The sequence below is a fragment of the Anthonomus grandis genome, chromosome 3, assembly GCF_022605725.1.
Source record: "Anthonomus grandis grandis chromosome 3, icAntGran1.3, whole genome shotgun sequence".
Lineage (NCBI taxonomy): Eukaryota > Metazoa > Arthropoda > Insecta > Coleoptera > Curculionidae > Anthonomus > Anthonomus grandis.
This window is the reverse complement of record NC_065548.1, coordinates 17,927,772-17,947,592: the sequence shown is the minus strand read 5'-3', so window position 1 is coordinate 17,947,592 and position 19,821 is coordinate 17,927,772. Positions and strand designations below refer to the sequence as shown.

The 19,821-nt window shown below is 31.0% G+C and overlaps 1 protein-coding gene and 1 long non-coding RNA gene across 3 annotated transcripts; both read left to right on the top strand.

Annotated features, from left to right (window-relative positions):
- Positions 1-4,324: 4,324 nt before the first annotated feature.
- LOC126734192 (xaa-Pro dipeptidase) lies at positions 4,325-12,518 on the top strand. Of its 2 annotated transcripts, none has more exons than XM_050437733.1 (9): positions 4,325-4,485; positions 8,272-8,531; positions 8,635-8,882; positions 8,943-9,121; positions 9,606-9,681; positions 9,744-9,923; positions 10,021-10,232; positions 11,465-11,635; positions 12,143-12,518. In XM_050437733.1, the coding sequence occupies exons 1-9, from the start codon at positions 4,447-4,449 to the stop codon at positions 12,374-12,376; spliced, it is 1,599 nt and encodes a 532-aa protein (XP_050293690.1). In that variant the 5' UTR covers positions 4,325-4,446; the 3' UTR covers positions 12,377-12,518. The 2 variants fall into 2 exon arrangements, with proteins under 2 accessions (XP_050293690.1, XP_050293691.1); XM_050437734.1 differs by having other exon boundaries at positions 4,331-4,556.
- A 2,805-nt stretch (positions 12,519-15,323) lies between these two features.
- LOC126734073 (uncharacterized) lies at positions 15,324-15,995 on the top strand. Its single transcript, XR_007659952.1, has 2 exons — positions 15,324-15,868; positions 15,929-15,995. It is a non-coding gene; the product is annotated as an uncharacterized LOC126734073 (long non-coding RNA).
- Positions 15,996-19,821: the final 3,826 nt, after the last annotated feature.

Below are 19,821 nucleotides of genomic sequence, written 5' to 3'. Positions count from 1 at the left end.
AATGTTCACCTCTATTTCTTAAAACGGTAGAAAAATTATGCAAAATCGCTGATAATATTTTTACATATATATTATAAAATCACTTTTAAACAACATAAATCGTCTTTCATTTAAAAAAGTCGAAATTTTTACAGAAAATCAATAATTGCAATCAATAATGCACTTCTCAAAATAAATCCGAACTAATATTCAGACTTTCGAAGCAAATTTGCAGGTATGGTATTTAGCTGTAAAGGTCAGGATTTAAATTCTTGTATGTTTATTTCGGCTTGAAGATATTTTAAGATCAAAAAACGTAATTTATAATGCACACGCAAAGTAACCAACGCGCGTAACCAACGCGCGCAGAACATGACTTTTTACAACCTTGTGGAGTGTCTTGGGGGTGCTCGGCTAGATTCAGATCCTCCTTTCTATTAAAATTTATTTGTTTATTAGCCAATTTATTCGCTAAATTTGCACTTCTAATATGAGCATAAACTCAATCATATGTTGTAATGACTGTATTTAGATTAGAGTTAATCGGTTAGAAGCGTTTGAGACTTGGTTACACCGACAAATCCCTGGACAACTATGCAGACCAACGAAATGGTACTAAACAGGGCCAATAGAATCCGTAGAAGCAAAATCTCATATCTTGGACATGTCTTCAGAGGAAAGCGATACAGAATCCTGCAACTGATCATGATGGGAAAAGTGGAAGACTGAGGAACATCCGTGAATGGACTGGTATTGAATACTGTACAGAAAATTCGATAGTATAAATATTTCCCTATATCGGATCTGCAAACATAATTTTCTCCTTTATATAAAATAATTACACAGTATAATAACATAAAAGCATTTATTAATAATAACGAATTTATTTATAAGACGATAAAGAATATTTTTTTAAAAACTGTCGCTCTCGTCAAAAGAATTATGCATATATTTTTCTTTTTATATTTTTCTTTACTGGTATGAAGTAATTTTTCCCTCAATAGGCACACCCGTTCAAGTAATTTAGAATACTAGCTCGCTATCGCTAGCATCAAGAATACCAAAACTAAGATTTTTCATAATACCTAAAAATATTAATACCTAATATAATAAAAATACCTAAAAAAACATTCTTTTACTTCTGAAAAATTTGATTTTTTAAAATTGAATTATATGACGCCTGTTGCTCTATTATGTATAGTAGCACCCAAAATTACAAGAGCCAAGTTTTCTGGTCGAAATGCCGCTGTATCTTCATTAAATGATATCACTATAGAATTAATCTTATATTAATTAATAATATATATAAATAATTTTAAGGCTATGCATATATAGGGTAGTTTAATTATTATACTTTTGTAACTATACTTTAACCATGCTAATTTAATTTTTCGCATTTTAGATTTATAATTTAACTAGATTATACATTATCGCCTAGTTTAGAAATTTAGTTTTTTTTAGTACTTTTTTTTTAAATACACGTACTTTTTATTAGTTTTAATTTAAAACATGTCTTAGTATTTCATTAATTCAGTTGATCGAGGATCACTTAACTATCTTATCATGCAGTTAGTATAATTATCAATTAAAAATATTATTTTTTAAACGGGTTCATCTTTTTTTACAGTACTTTTCTTTATATACAGCCCTCTACTTATATGCTATTTGGCCTATTTACTTATGCGAACTTTCAATTTATTTAATTTAGTCAGATGTTCACATTAAGTAATAAAAATTATATAATATATCTACTCATATGCCTATGTCCTTATTTTCCTAATATAATTTTTGGTTGGGCGAAAAATTCGCACGTTTTACATAGGCTTCTAAAAGGTTTTCGATGGTTAAGTTTCGGGCTTTCGTATAAAGTGACCGCCTAAAGTTCCGCATAAATTCGATAAAAATTAGAGACATGATTTTTTGAGAAAACGATCGGACCCGTCGATTTTTGTTTTAAGTTGCGCATTATTTCACATAAATTTTTGTATGCAGGGTGGAACAAAAAAAAGATATGACGTCTTTAATTAATATGACGTCATTTAAATGGAGTGCTATATTTTTTATTGAATTTATGAAATATAGGCGAAATTCTAAGCAAGTTTCGTATAACACACCCAACTGTTTCCGAAATATTTACATTTAAATAACAAGAAAACAAATAAGTACGTCTATTTACAAATTAAAGTGAAATTGAGGATAAAAATAATATTATAAACACTGCCAATTGTTTCTATTTCCATGGTTGCACTTGTAAAGAATCTCCATTTTCGAATGTCACTGTCAGTTCGAAAATTAATAAATATGAATAAATTATGAATATCAGAATAAATTATGGCTAATTTAACGGAAACCCAACGAATTAAAATTTTGATGATGCCAGGGTACGGGGATCGAGTGCGCACGCAAAAAGAAGTAAGTGAACTGTTTAATGCCAAATACCCAAACCATCCTACTTTTCATTCAACAGTTAGTAGAATAGAGCACAAATTCATAACTTCAGGTCATGTTAATGACCTGAAGAATTAAACGACCACGAATTAAATGAGGACGATCCTGATCGAAGAAACCAATTTTGCGAGCAAATGATAAACATTTGCAATAATAACCGTCAGTTTGTGTTACGAGTTTTGTTTTCGGATAAAGCAACTTTTTGTTTAAACGGTGTCGTACATCAGCAAAATTGTCGGTACTGGTCAGTGTCAAATCTACACTGGGCAACTGAGGCTCATACACAGTACCGTAAATATATTAATGTTTGGGCTGGTATCGTGGAAAATAACTATTACTTTATTCCTTGGCTATACTTTTTCCAAGAAAACTTAACAGGACAACGCTATTTGAATTTTCTTCAAGAAGATCTTATCCCTGCTTTGGCTGCCCTATACCGCCATATTTCTATCGAGATGTCCGTAATTACTTGGATACAGTGTTCCCAGGAAGATGGATAGGACGAAGAGGGCCAATAGAGTGGCCGGCCAGGTCACCAGACCTAAATCCCTGCGACTATTTTCTATGGGGGTACCTGAAAAGTTCATATTGAGAAGCCAAACAATGTAGAAGATTTGAAAAATAGAGTTAGATATGAAATTAGACGTATATCACCCGAAATAATTGATAGTCTTTTACATGAGTTTGTAAACCGTCTTGCTTTCTGCCGAGAAGTTGGGGAATCAGTTTGAACACTTGATACATTAATAAGAGTTTTTACAGTTTATAACATTTTATCCTCCATTTTATCTTAATTTGTAAATAGACGTACCTACTTACTTGCTTTCTTATTGGTTAAATGTAAATATTTCTGAAACAGTTGAGTTTTGAGATAAGGTGTATTATACGAAACTTGCTTGGAATTTCGCCTATATTTCATAAATGCAATAAAAAATATAGCATTCCATTTAAAAAAATGACCGATGACGTCATATCTTTTTTTTTATTTTACCCTGTAAACAAAAATTTATGTGAAATAATGCGCAACTTAAAATAAGAATCGAGGGGTCCGAGCGTTTTCTCAAAAAATCATGTCTCTAATTTTTATCGAATTTCTGCGGAACTTTAGGCGGTCACTGTATAGTAAAATATATATTATATTATATTTTAACTAAAAATATATCCCTTATAAAATATTCTTTTATTTAAATATTATTATTTTACTGATAATCGTAACCACTGTGCATCTAATAAAACAGATGTTTATATTTTCAATTTTCTTGTCCCTAACGAGGATTAAAAAAAAAACGCTTGTATAAGCCTGGGCGCTACTATAGATGTATCAATTAATGAAATCAGGTTAAAAAAATAGCGAAATTTAAATAAAATATATTTGAATTCATACGTACACGGTATACTATAGTTAGAGAAATAAGATAAGATCTTTAATTTCTTCATTAAGGATAAAATCCAAACTAAAATTTTAAAATGCTAACGCTAAATAAAAGAATATTAACACAGTCACACATTTTTTTAAAAGGAAGAGAGAATGTGAGAGTGTGGTCTCGCTCCGTATCTGCTACTTCCGTCATTCCGCGTTTTAGATTTACGCGTTAATTTGAAAATAAAATAAAATTCTATTTAAATATATCTCTCATCACTCGTCAGTTAACGTATCAACTTCTGTAATTCTGCAAATTACTTCAAATTTAAATATCGGGCAATAGATCAGGCTTAAATTTCGCGCCACATGCCACCCAAGATGGTTGCCCCCGTCTTTGTCAACAATGTCAATAAAGCTGTCAACCGAATTTCTGTCTGTTCATTAGGCAACACGCATTTCTCTATATTTGTGTTCTGTGGATTTACGAGATAGACAGAGATGTCAAAATGTTTATTTACAAATTACAAATTACTAACGTCAAAGTTAAAGAAATTTATTGTTTTGTCATATGATCTGCTGTTTTTACTTGCAGTATTCAGTGAATTATTTTTTTTTTAAATTTTCCACCCACACCCTAAAGAATCAAGTGTAAATAAATGTTTAAAAACATTTATAAATCATTAAAATTGATCAGTGTAATACAATACATTAATAATAGTAAATAGCTACAGGGTGTTTGGTTGATGGTGCTCCAGATAAAGCTGTGGTAAATATATCCATTTGAAAATTATTTATCTGTAATTGAACTCATGTGAAACATTATTTATGAGATATAACAAATAAGGAATTTAAAACATTGATATTAGACCGTGGTTATCATGGTAAACTCGGGCAGATCTTTATTTAAAACCTTTAATTTTTAAGTTCTTTTTAAATCTGTATAATTCACAAAAATCCCAGTATATTATTTTACTTGCCAGCCACAGAAAACTTTTTTAATCTTTTACTTTTTAGCAATGTTTGACTGGCATTTTTGTCCTTTTTGAATGAACCAGCTATCCTATGCACATCAGAAAATTGTCCCAATGATATCCAATGGATATTTAATGGAGAGTCAAAGAACACACTTTTGGACATCCATTATTTGTCTATTGACACTGAGAATTTCCTTAAAATTAAAAGAAGAAAAACATTTAAATTAGATGAATATAATTTAATATTTATTAACTTTTATCCTTTATATGCATGTAGGAGAAATTCCCATATAACTGTCTCTGTCAGTTTCTTATCAGCTCTAATTTGTAGTTTAGAAGCAACTGAAAAAAGATGTGGATAAGATGAGACTTATATATACGATATAGGGTAAACTACACAATGATTGGCACTTTAAGGTAGTGTTATTAATAAACGCGTTCCTAAAATTATAAATTTAATTTTAAGCCAATAATAGTAATTTTTATTAAATATCTAATAATTTAATACCTGTAATTTATTCATTTTGTTATTCGTTTTATATTCTTTGACCCAAATTTTATTTAATTCGTTCCAATTGAGAAAATTTCCAATTATTGGCACCAAATATTTTTAGCAAAATAGCAAGGTACCTAGGTATTACTCAATGGATATTCCCAACAAAAAGATCATTTTAGGTATAGTAACAATTATATTTCTTTTGTTTTGATTCAATAAAGCAAAAATGTTGATTTTTTTTAGTCCATTATTTTATTTAAAGCAAAAAATCCAACACTTTTTAATAAAATAAAACAGAAGTTCTTTTGATGATATTTTAAAGTAAAACAAAAATTATGAAAATACAACAAAAATGTTGAAACTTAGTCCAATACATAAAAAAAAATTCTAGTCATCATTGGGATTTTGTTTGCTTACCTATGCAGGTTTTACAAATAAAACTTTCTGTATAAATTTTATTTTTAGTTAAGCAACTAACACGATAAGTTCTGGTGCAGTTCTTGCATCTTATTCCTATGTTAGTCCTATATATATTATTTGTGCAAATAAAACATATTCCACGGGGAACAACAATGTTGTTTTCTGGTAAAAATGGAATTGACAAACGATCGGGACTTTCAGGGAAAAGATTTTTTATGCGAGAGTCGAGAGTCGACCCAAAATTGGATTTAAAATTAGACTTTGCTTGAGCTGTGTCAGATTTGTTAAAAAAATTGTCAGATTTTTTGCCTTTTTGTTTGTTCTTCGCGTTTTTTATAGGTTGCTTCTTTTGAGTCTTTTCTTTTAAATTCTGTTTTTGTTTTTGCTGTTCTAATCTTTTTTGTTTATTCTCCTCTCTCGTCTTTTCTTTTTCTTCTTTAACCTTTTCTTTTTCTTCCATTTGCTTTTTATAATTAGTTGATGTAAGCACAAATGATGATCTCTCAGTTTGTCTTTTACCTGTCCTTTCGGGAGTTTTTGGGAAAATTAAAAAATCTTTAATGGATGAGTCTTTCTTGCAACTGTTATTAATTGTAATAATTTGTGTATTGCCAACCTTTTCCTCTATTTTCTTAGCGTCGCTCTGGACAATATAGTCTGCACTGTTTGGATCGCTGACAACTAGATCCTCACTGTCTAATACAGTGTTTTGATATTTTATTTCCTGGTGAAAATTTAAAAATGTTTCAGGTTCGTCGGGTAGTTTAGGCTTGTCGGTTGTAAAAGAAGCTTGTGCTTGTGTAAGAACTTTATTTTCTAATATGACAATATTTCGTCATTGTTATGGACCAGGCTGTCATTTGGGTCTTTTATCTGTATATCTATCACATGGTTATCTTCATTAATTTCAGGTTCAGATTTAAAATACACTTTCAGTTTTTGTAGTAATAAAAAATTGTCACAGCCTTCTTTACATCCAGTAAATGAACCACCAGAATCATCAAGTTCTAATGATTTAGTGGCCCCAATAAGCTCAATAAACTTTTGATATGTTAGGAACTTATTATTATCATCAGTCTTATTTATGTCAGTCTTTTCATTATTGGAACTTGTCATTTTGTGATACTGCTTACCTAAACATTTGCTATAGTCAATTGAATCTGGATTCCAGGGATATAAGCCACAAACTTTAAATCCGCTACGGACAACTTCAGGTTTTATAAAAAGGACCGCTTCTTTCGCAAATTGATCCTTGCCAAACTTACAAAAAGTATTTTTTCGACACCAATCCAAAAGCGACTTCTTCCACATTGCCTTAAGTGGTCTAAAGTTGGAGACATCTGCTGGCTGTAATATTCTTGTCAAGTTTGGGTAAAGGGCTATTAGAACAATGCCAAGTTCGGTACAAAGCGTACTAAGCTGATAGCTAAGGTGAGTTGCATGTCCGTCTAAGAATAAAATAACTGGGAATTCTATGTTTTTGGTTTTTAAATATGGATGGAGTATATTTTTGATATAATCTATAAAAAATTCGGTCTTCATCCAGCCGTTATCGCTTAATCCAATTCCTCATGACTCTGGAACACTATTAACGACTGCTTTTGATAAACGCTTATTGGGGTAGATTATTAAGGGTGGAGTGGTATCGCCTTGTGCCGAAAAGGTAAACATAACTGTTAGATTCTTCTTGGCCTCCCCTTGATCAACCTCGTACACATTACGAGAACCTTTTGGTGCTAGTACTGTTCCCATTTTGGGACAGAACTGAAAACAAGTTTCACCCCCGTTATAGATCCTGCTTGGGTCATTTAAAACGGAAAAAAGGTCTTTTTCTTTAAGGTAAGTTTCTATTTTAGAAAACCAGCCTTGTATGTTTTGCTCAGACACATTTGCTGAAGCCGCAGTTACTCCTTCAGGTGTTCGCCATTTTTTCTAATATTTTTTGCATCATTGTTAATGTCACTATTTCCCACTCTGCCACTATTAACCTTTAAATTATTTTTTTCTTAAGAGGCAAGGCTTAGAAACATTACAGTTAATTTACCTGAGTATTCTCATGCCTAATCTTCATCTAACATAAGTATAGTTTATATTTTTATTAAGTATAATTATATATTGTATATACAAGTATCTTTGAAAGCTTAAGAATATCCATAAATACTTAAGCTTATTGAGTGTTGATTTTTATATTTTTATACAAGCTTTTGACATTATTGCTAATAAAATCAACATGGAAAGAGTTTGTTGGGATCAATTCATGAATTATGCGCACTGCATTACGATAAGAACACCTTACGTATCCACAATAATGCAGAAAATAAGTAAAAAAGTAATTAAAATGAGGGTTTTGTAAAGATTTGGTACTATTTTTAAATTATTGGTGTAACTAAAGACGCAGTCAATTTTTATGAATAGTATTTAAATGTCATCATCCAACAAACACCCTGTATACTGTAATTGATAAGTAAATACCACAATGAAATAAGTTTATCCTGCTATATATGATAATAACTATATATATGATATCAATATCTTATCTTACCCAAAATTGAATTTTCATAAATAATATCCTTTAAACCCAATAAATACAGCTGATAAATCACAAGCCAGTCAGATTTCGTTCTGGTTTTGGAGAGGCGTTGAAAGGTACAACCATGTGTGACTTATCAAAGAGAAGGGGTGTGCTGTCTATGGGTCCTCATACCCTTCAAGTGCCAACAGAATTGTTTGCGTTAAATCGCCGAAGACTAGTAGAAGCTCTTAAAAAAGACAATTCTGATTCTTTGGTTCTATTACAAGGGGGTGATGAAGTGTCTTTCTATGATACTGATACAACTTATAATAATTTTCGGTAAGTATCTAGTCAATAATAAGTTTTTTAAAGATTGGCTGAAGTGTCTTTCTAAGATACTTATACAACTTATAATAATTTTTAGTTAGACTATTATTTTTAGGCAAGAGTCATATTTCATGTGGGCATTTGGTGTAACAGATGCAGGCTGTTATGGGGCTGTAGATGTCAAAACAGGTGAAACCCACCTATTTATACCAAGACATCCTGAGGAATATGCAGTTTGGATGGGACCTTTAGCTAAATGTGATGATTTTTCTAAGAAATATAATATTTCAAAAGTTTACTATGTTGATCAGCTTTCAACCATATTAAAGGGGCTAAATAGGGCAAAAATTTTGACCCTTAAAGGTATACACTTTATAAATGTTCTTATTCAAATATTATTTTAAAAACAATGATTTATTGTAGGCATAAACACTGATAGTGGCCTAACTGCTAAACCAGCAAGTTTTGAAGGTATTGAGAACTTTTCTGTTAATGACGAACTTTTATTTCCTATAATAGCAGACCTAAGAGTGTATAAAACAGAACATGAAATCAAAGTGTTAAAATATGTTTGTGCTGTTTCAAGCTACGCTCATAGACAGGTAATCAATATTTTGAAAATACATTTTAGATATGTTTTATTTGGATTAAGATTTAAGTCTGGCTAAACTTTTTATTAATCAGGCATCAGCTTATGTATTTATTTATTTATGGTTTGGCAAGTTATTATTCAGGATGTTATAAAAATACAATGTGTTATTAATTTTTTAAAGTATGTGACATAAATAATTCAAATTTCATTATTTGAATACGCGTTTAATAAATTTCAGTTGAATTTATATATTCTTGTTTATACTATGAATATATATTACTTATATATTCATAATTAATTGACGACCTTAAAATCTTAAGAAATAATATTCTTCTGATAAAATTCTGTTTGGTGCTTTGAACATTTATCTATATATATATTTTTAATTTATTAATCAAACAAAAATCTACAGTACAAAGTGGTAGCATGAAAACAACTGTTTTTTAACGATGTATGATTAGATATAAAATTTTAAAGTTCGATTTCTTTATCAGGTTATGAAAAAAATCAAGCCCGGTGACTTTGAATATCAAGGAGAGGCCTTATTTTTGCAACTTTGTTATGAAAAAGGTAAGTAACATAGGCGTATTATTTTTTTACAATTTAAACAGTTGTGCTTTTAATTCCTTAAGGTGGTTGTCGCCATGTTTCCTATACATGTATTTGTGGATCTGGTGTAAATGGAGCTATTCTTCATTATGGCCATGCTGGTGTGCCAAATGATTCTTATATTAAAGATGGAGAACTGTGCCTTTATGACATGGGAGCCAACTACTATGGATATGCAGCTGATATAACTTGTACATTTCCAGGTAGGTGCATAATGGATTGGTATTTAATTACACAATTAAAGTAAAATTGTTATTTACAACAAAAACACATATTGTATCAATATTTGTCATTTTCCAGCAAACGGGAAATTTACTCCTGATCAAAAACTAATCTATGAAGCTGTTTTAAATGCCAACAAGGCTGTTCAAAAAGCCATGAAGCCTGGTGTATCTTGGGTGGACATGCATGTTTTAGCTAATAGGGTGATGTTGGAAGATTTAAAGAAAGGAGGGTTATTGCAAGGAAGTGTAGATGAAATGTTGGATGCTGGCTTAGCTGCTATTTTTCAGGTAGTTTTCTAGTTTGAAAATATCTTTCATATGAACCTCTCCAAAAAAACCTAATTTTTATATTTTAAACTCTTTAAATTTTCATTCGCGTCTTATAAATGAAGAAACCTTTTTACCAAGAAAATAGCCATGGAAATACAATTTTTTTTCATCCTTTTTTAAAATTGCTTGAATACTAAAAAACTCCTTGCTTGGATACTTAAAAACATTCTAGAAGCCGAAAGACTTTCGAAAGTCCGTTACTCTTTTGGTCTTTTGGTTTACAAAGCATTCTTTTATTTTATCTTTAATAGCAAAAATAATCAAACATTAAAAAAGGGAAATTCAAATTTTTTTAAATCGTAGTTTGTTGAAAAAACAACTCTAATAGAAAAAGCACTCAGTTTACACTTTAACCTAGATTTGTTGCAGAACAGTCAGAAAATTCAATAGCTCCCTTTGACTTTATATACAAAAATATATTGGAAAAGGTTCAAAAGAAATGTTTTAACTTGACAAATTTAATTTTAGAAAACTAACCTTCAGAAGACCTTTAGCTTACATGCTATTTATATCTAAACTCCTTCACAACAAATCCAAATTGTGCTTTAATTGCTTAAAAGTATTCTTTTACTATAAGCAAACATATAGATTTAGATCTATTCGTGTTAAAAAAAAAAAGTAAGTTTTTAGAATGTCCAGTGTGGTGAAACTTTATATAATAAATTAAAAAAAAATGCCAACATAAGTTATTGTTATTAACATTTCTCTTCTATTATTGTATCATTTTTTGAGTTGATTATTTGGGTCAGACTTTAGTACTAATTTCCAAACTAATTTTATTAAACATATTATGACCTAAAAACAGAAGAAAAGTTAATAAATATAACGAAAATCAAGAAATGTTGGTCTTGAGATTTTCCAAAACTCGTAAAAAATAAGGAAACATTTCATAAATAATTAGGAAATTGAAAAAATCTTAAGAGACTCTGGAAATTTTATCATAATGAAAGCATTTTAAGGCAATTGTTAAAAATAATGTTTCATCAATTCACAAATTCGTTTCAGACTTTACTTTTAGAATAATACCAGCTTAACTACGTTCTTGTGGCCATGTTCTTTCAACTCATGTGCAGAAAGTTGAACTTTATCCTGTAGTCATTCCGATGCCAAATATCATTTTCTGGGCGCTAATTTCCTAATTTTCCAGTATCATTTAGGAAAAAATAAATAATAATTTCTTTCTTTTCCAGCCACATGGTTTGGGCCATCTTATGGGCTTGGATGTCCATGACGTAGGTGGTTACTTAAAAGGACAACCAGAAAGACCCCAAAAAGTTGGTGTTAATAAGTTAAGGACCGCTAGAATTTTACAAAAAGGGATGGTACTAACAGTTGAGCCAGGGTGTTACTTTATTGATCCTGTAAGGTTACATGATAAATAATAAGATTCCATATTGCTACGATAATGCAAAGCAAAATAATAGGAGAAGGGTCCTGTCTACTCTCTTTAATTCAAAAATCCCGAGCGTTTCGGTTGTTAAACCATTGGCAAGGGAAAAATGATATTATCACAAAATGTCTATAAAAAGGTTAAAAGCAACGACACACACATAATATTACAATGCATTAATCTAAAAAACATCTCATCACACCGTATCTTTACAAGCAATTGTTGATAAATTGACAACTTGTCGATTGTTTGTAAATATACGGTGTGATGAGATGTTTTTTTAGATTAATGTATTGTAATGTTATGTGTGTGCCGTTGTTTTTAACCTTTTTGTGGACATTTTGTGATAATATTTTTCCCTTGACAATGATTTAACAACCGAAACGCGTCGGGATTTTTGAATTAAAAATTGTGAAGTATAGTACTTTACCCTGGAGAAATCTATGGTAATCTTGCTACGATAAGTTTATTTTTTCAGCTACTGGATAAAGCTTTCGCAGATCCCACACTAAAGAAATTCCTAGTGCCATCTGTCATAGAGAGATTTAGAAATTTTGGAGGGGTCCGTATAGAAGATGATGTTGTGGTAACGGAAAATGGAATTGAAGATATGACGAAGGTACCCAGGTCTGTGCAAGATATCGAGGATTGGATGAGTGGGAAGCTCGAAGAGTCTACCTTTTTAGATTGCGAAAAATCGTTTGTGTGGTAAAGTTAATCGCAAGCTTGTATCTTTATATAATCTTTAGGGTTTTGGCAATTAATAAATACTGTATACAAAGTTCTAGGTCATTTTATAATGCGTATATTTTTGTTTATTGGCAAAAGAAAATATATCTCTATTTTTATTGTTACAGCTTGTTTTGGTTTTATCCATAAGTCAATAATAACCTGGACTGGATTTCCCTTTTCTTCTACTTGCTGAATTAATGATGTCAATTTTTTTTTTCAAAGCAACTGAATTGACTGAGGTGACTAAGGATTTGACTGAAGTGGTTAAGGAGTAAAGGGTACTAAACTGAAAACAGATTTTTGAATAACTAATGAAATTAAACATCTGAACTTTTTTTAGGACATTTTAATTTTCACTTTTTATTAAACATTTTTTTTTTTGACAGAGAGACTTCGTGATTAATTTTTATTACAATTACCAGTGATGCATTGTTTTGGTCCTATTAAATGACTGAGATGGGATAAAATTTATAATATACCGGAATTGTTAATTTTAGTGAATCTAAACATTTTATGAAGAAATCAGATTGCAACATTCTTGTCATCTATTTGTCTGAATTCTTTATACAAAAATATCTTTGAATGTTTTATTTAGGCGAAAATATTTAATTGAGGTTTGGCCAATTTTCTGGGTTGATGTTTACTATATTTATATTAAACTTTAGATGTTTTCAATTCAAATTATAATAATATAATAAATCATAATAACAATAAAATGACTTTACTTGTTAATCGGCGAGGTCTAGTACAATCTACTCAGCTTAACCTAGTATAACAAATTTTTTTAAAATACCTAGATATATAACAAAATTTAAAGATTTTTTAGTTTCTGATAAGAACAGTATAAATAAATAAATAAACTGATAAATATGAATTATATTATATAATTAATAACAAAAGTAACAACATATTATACTTTTAGCTTTGTGTATGGCTTTTTAAATCCGTAAATGTGTTGCTGAATCGCCAGTGTAATAGAATTAAATACATACTGACTGCAGAATAGCTAAAATTTCGCTCAAATAGAGGTGTTCGGTTCTGTGGAATTTCCAATAAATGATCGTTTTGAATATTATGTCGATTGGATATTATTGACCTAAAAATTGATTGGTCTCTTATATACTTTCGAATATTAACACTTAGGACTTTTAAATATTCTACCTTTGATGCATATTAAGGCAATTAGATGGGCCAACCAAGGCGAGATATGATCTCTCCTGGCACCTCCACAAATAAATCTGACACAAAAGTTTTGAATTTTTTGAAGACAGTTCCTTTAACATGGAGGCGAGGACCAAAATCCAAATCACCATAATTGGCAAAATTTAAAACCAAAGTACCACAAAGCTTTTTTCTTATGTCTTGTGTCAGAATATGCTTACTTCTATAGAGGTTTCTAAGGATAACTTCCTAAAAACCGAAGATCCTCATCTATTAAAATACAAAGTATTTTCACAGTGCTTAATGGTTTAAGGATTGTTTATATATTTTCACAGCTGTCTTGTCTATCTCTAATTTAAGTTTTCCTTTATTTGTTTTGATGCAACTTTAGACCATGTCTTGAAGAAAGTCAATGTCTATGGACTCTTGCATTTTGTTTGTGATAATGAATATACAATAGGGTATTGTCTGTAAACTGATGTGTCGAGCAGCTATCTACAATAAAACTGCAAATCTGTTGCATATATTATAAAAAGTATGGGGCCAATATATCCTGTGGTAGTTCTTTCTGCACCCATCCAATAGTTGAAAGATTTCCATTAGCCTCAACAATCTGATTTCGGTTCAGAAGATAGCCTTCAAAGAACTTCATAACATTTTCAGAGAAGCAGTAGTGGTTTAATTTTTCCAGCAGGAAGGTTATGATCTAGGGTATCAAATGCCTTGCTAAAATCGAGGCAAGCCAGAGTAAAAGAGTTACCATTATCACCAGTAGTTCAAATATTATCTGCAATGTCTAAAAGAACCGTTGGGGTGCTGTGAGTGGGCCTAAAACCAAACATTTGCAGAGGATATCATTATTTCTTATGAACTTAGCTACTTGAATGTAGAATAGCTTTTCACATATTTTGCCTAACACAGGCCATGGCTGATTCGACGTAAATCTGTCAACTGTTTAGGGTTTGATACTTTTGGAAGAGAAAGTGCAAGAGTTGCTTTCGATTTTTTGGAAAACCGATTAGAAAATATGCGTCATATACGGTATAATGTATTCTACAAATAATTGTATCATTCCTAGACTAATATCATCAACTCCACTAGCCTTTGAATATAAGCAACAGCTTAGGACACATCTTGTTAAGAGACATGGGCAAGATCTAGATTGAATTGAACAGTATCATCATTCGCCTAACAATTAAAGGAACTGAAAGAAAATGTGTATTAATTTGATTTGTTGTCCAACGGTCGATCACAAATGAAGTTGAATTCTTATTATAAAACATTTAGATCCCTGAAAATCTTGTAAGTGGTTTTACTTATTTCTGTTGTGCATGTTAGGTAAGCTCTTTTAGCATTTCCCACGTTAGTCGATAACAACATTTTTTATTTCTTCATAAGCTCTTCAGTGAGGTTAAACAAGTCACAAATTATATTGTTTGTAATATCGAATACCGAATGTCGATTTAATTGAATCCTTGGCACGACATACATGTATGTTGCTATGCCTATTACCTGATCAATATCATATCAACCGAATGCTTAAAAAAGAAAGCCCCATACACATACAGTGCATCCCAAAAGTTATGTCTAAATTCATTTAAAATTCAGGGGTGTGTTCAAAAAAAACGCTCGGACCCGTCGATTTTGTAGACGTCGACGAGTCGCGCAACTTGAAATAAAAATCGATGGGTCCGAGCGTTTTTTTTTCGAACACACCCCTGAATTTTAAATGAATTTAGACATAACTTTTGGGATGCACTGTATATCCAATACATTTTTCTAAAACATTCGCAGAAATTCTATGAAAAGTTTTACAGATTTCACTTATTCAGGTCGTTCCACATTTTAATTGAGATATTTTATCTGGTGGTATCTAACCTACAATTTTTCTTTTATTTTGAACCAGTTTTCTTATCAAATTTTTTTAAATTCCTGCCTTGAGTCTACGTCTGTGGTGGTACTTTTTCAACCGCAGAAAACAAAAGTCTAGAATACAGCGATCGTACCGACCCTGATTTAGCCCTGTTCTTATATTATTTATATATGAGGAGCAACTATCCAAAACGCATTAAATCCATTATTTAACATTTTTCAGGTGAATAATAAAATTTCCTGTATTTTAGACAACCTATTATCCTGACAGTCCAGTTTCATCAAAATGATTTAAATCCATTAGAAACAGTTATAGTGAAATCGGGGAATTAAGCAAAATGCATTAAATCCATTTTAGTATCCCTTCATGTTTAAGCGAAATGCAATAAATCCAAAATAAAGATTTCTGCATTAAGAGTTGTTGGGATAATATTTTAAAGTAAAAAATCGCAAATAGATGTCGCATAGTGTTTTACATGTGGTAAAATAATCATTACAGGTTAGAAAAGGTGCCGCTCTGCGATTTGCTATCATAGAGAAATGAATATTAAATACTTTTAATTATTCTATGTTTGCTATATACTTTTAATGACTCTATGTTTGCTATTTAGTATTTTGATTGTTTTGTTGAGGCGAGTTTGTTTATCAGTTTTGATAGTCGAAACGGCTGTGTATTGTTTTATAATAGATTTTAATGTTTCTGTAAAGGATGGAAGTGTGGGAAGCCGAAAAAAAATTCGTAAAGTTTCTGAAAAGACTGTTCAAATGGGTAAAAGGTGAGATAAAATTGAAAAAAATATACCGTTATTTTTATGTGTTTGTAATATATTAATTCTTTTTTACTGGTATGAAAATAAAGATCCATTGCTTCAAAAATTTAACAGACCTTGCAACCATTCAGGTAAAAGTTTCAATTGCAATAATATTAATATTTCTGATATTAAGCAATTAAGAAACACATTTTACTCTACCTGCATTAAATCAGATCAAGATATGAAATTGTCTTATATGGTATCCGTTGGTCCTGTGGAAAGAAAACGTGCTTCTAAACCGAATCCTCGATCCCGCTCTTTTAATACTCTTTACCATCTGACTCCCAAAAAAGGAACACGGCCAATAAGGGTTTATCTAAAATTTTTAGTGAAAGCTTTGGGAATTACAGAGAGAAGAGTTAACACTGTGTGTAAAAAAAAGAATGATTGTTGCGATCTTAACGAGCGTAGAGGTGGCGACCAAATATCGCACAGAAAGATCGTTGCAGCCTAACTATGTTTAGTGTTTAATTCAGAACAAAATTCAATATTGGGTTTTCATCGCCGGCCACAGATATCTGTGTGTTATGTAACCTTTTAAAGCACAAAATTAAAATTTAAAAGGACCCTAAAAAAAAATCTGACCTAATACTTGAATATCGGATCCACAACAAAAGAGCTAAAGCATTTTATGAGTTACCCAGAGAACCTCCACCAGATTCTTTAACGTTTTGTTTTGATATGCAACAAGTTCAGCCACTCCCACGTACACCAATAAACGATGCCTTTTACGCCCAGCAAGTAAGTTATTACGTGTTTTGTTGTGTGGATATGAATGCAAGAAAACCTACGTTTTATACATGGACCGAAAATATGGCTGGTAGGGGGGCTGTTGAGGTATCATCTGCACTTTTGGCCCATCTGAATTACCTGGACCTCCTAAATATACAGAAACTTCGCCTTTTCTGTGACGGGTGTGGAGGGCAAAACAAAAATGTCCATGTCCTTTATTACTTTTAAAAAAAACAATCACCCGAGAGATTAAAATAAATAAATATTACCTTTCCAGTAAGAGGACATAGTTTCTTACCTGCCGATAGGGTATTTGGCCGAGTAGAGAAAGTCTTAAGAAAACAAACAACAATCAAGACTACAGAAGAATACAACAATATAGATAGCGAGTTTGGAGAAGTAAAATATCTTGGGGAAGACTGGCTACTTTATGACATCAAACACCTACAAGAATTTCTAAAAAAGGCTGACGGTATATCCGACATGAAAAGGGTCGTGTTGCGAAAGAATCAAGCGTCACCCATCTCCATAACACTCTCCCAAAACTTTAGGTATAAAAGTACTTCTGAAACTCCAAAAACTCTGCTTAAAAAAGGTAAAAAGGACTCTCAGCTACAAATAGAACTACTTGAACTTGGAAGACCTCTTAAGGAAAAAAAGAAAAAATCTTTAAAACATTTATTCGCTCAAGAGTTTGATAAAGAATGGGAGCAAGAAGATGAACTGGAATGATACAAAACTATTTTGGAAACCAGTGGAAAAGAAATAGAGGAAGAACAACACGACAATGCTGGAGCTACCTGTGACTGCTTAGAAGAAGATGTCGGCTTACATATTTGATTTCTTTGTAATTTTCTTAATAAAATAAGTTTTTCACTAAAATTTCAGATTTTATTAACCTTGTAAATAATATGAAATATTTGTTTTGTACAAAACGCAATAAATCCAAAAAAGAATTGAGCACAAAGAAATAAATCCACACTAACTAAGCAAAATGACATAAATCCGCATTCCAATTAAGCAAAACGAATTAAATCTATTAAAAAAATGAACATATTTCTATTAATGTTATACATTTTATAATAGAGCCGCACTTTTTTTGCGATAAAACTGTTTTCAAAATCATTATTTTAAGATTTTACTCAAAACAACATATTATGGATTTAATGCCTTTTGGATAGTTCCTCCTCATATAATATAATTAATAGGTTTAGCTAGTTAGATTTGCGCCGTTTGGTGAAAAGCCATTTAAATGGAAAAATAAAATCTTCACTAAACAAAAACTTTATCCAGTTGTCAAGGTATAATTGATGCATTTGCAATATTTCTCTAAAGCTTCATTACACTAATACTAAATAATAGAATATATAATACCATAAAGCATGTAGTAGCTCAGATCCATAAATTGGCGTTTTTTTAATAATCGTTGGCCGTCCGTAGTGCAGATCAAAACCCTCTCAAAAGTTTATGGGATATGCCAAATAGGCCCTTAATTGTACTACAGACCCAACCAAGTAATCTGGAAGAAGTAGCTATAAACTTAAACTAGTTCTATTTTGTGGTGTATTATGTCACTATTTAAATAAATATCAATTTATTGAAACATATGAAGAAAATGTCTTATTGGTTCAATTATTGAAAAGAAGATGGAACTAGACGTAATCACGTAGTTATTTAATCTAATTTTTTCTTTTCAACAATTATTAGCGTATGAGATTTTCTAAATTGATATTTGTTTAAATAGTGACCCAACAAAAAAAGTAACTAATCATGAATTCGTGATAACAATATAAATTTTATGCAATAAAGTATATTATATATGTTTATATATTATATGTTTAATGAACTGAAGAGATTGAGAGATAACTTAAACTTCTTTTCTACCTTAAATAAACATAACAGTACTCTAGATCTCTCAGAATGGCTAAAAATTCGTATAAAGGAATATAAAACTAAAATAAAACAAGCCAGACACTCGTATTATACAAAAAAAATAGGGAATAGTCATAACAAATCCAAAACCATCTGGAACATCATTAAAGAAACAAAACATAATGATCCTAGTAATTCGAAATGTAATGTAACTCCCGATGAGTTTAACAAATTCTTTGTGAATATAGCTGACTCAATTACAAATACACTGCAAAAATCTATTGACCCTGTACAATTTACAGCAAAATATGTACATAACAATTCAACAGTACTTCTCTCACCTGTTACCGAAATAGAGGTCATTGAACTTTTAAAAAGCTTAAGTGATAGTTCTGCTCAAGACATCTTTGGTTTAAGCAATAAAATATTGAAACAACTTGCAAATGGTTTGGCCCTACCACTATCTCTAATAATAAACAAATGTTTTTCATCTGGTACATTTCCACAAAAGCTTAAAATAAGTAAAGTTGTTCCTATATTTAAAAAGGGTAATATGGATGATCCAGGAAATCATCGACCCATATCAATAATACCAATATTATCCAAGCCCATTGAGCTCTGTCTAAACCAACGTCTCATATCTTTTTTTGATAAACATAATTTATTTTCACCAGCGCAGTTTGGCTTTCGAAAAGGAAGATCCACTGCTGGTGCACTCAGGGTAATGGTAGACTATCTGGTTGATGCATTTGAGGGGGGCAAGACAGTAAGTGCAATTTTCTGCGACCTCTCAAAAGCGTTCGACTGTGTCTCGCATAATATTTTGTTGAGCAAGTTGGATTTTTATGTTATCCGGGGTATTTGCCTGGAACTTATCCAGTCCTACCTTTGTGAGCGTCAGCAGATGGTGACTTGTGAAGGAAGAATATCCTCTATACTTCCAATAACAACAGGGGTGCCTCAGGGATCAATCTTG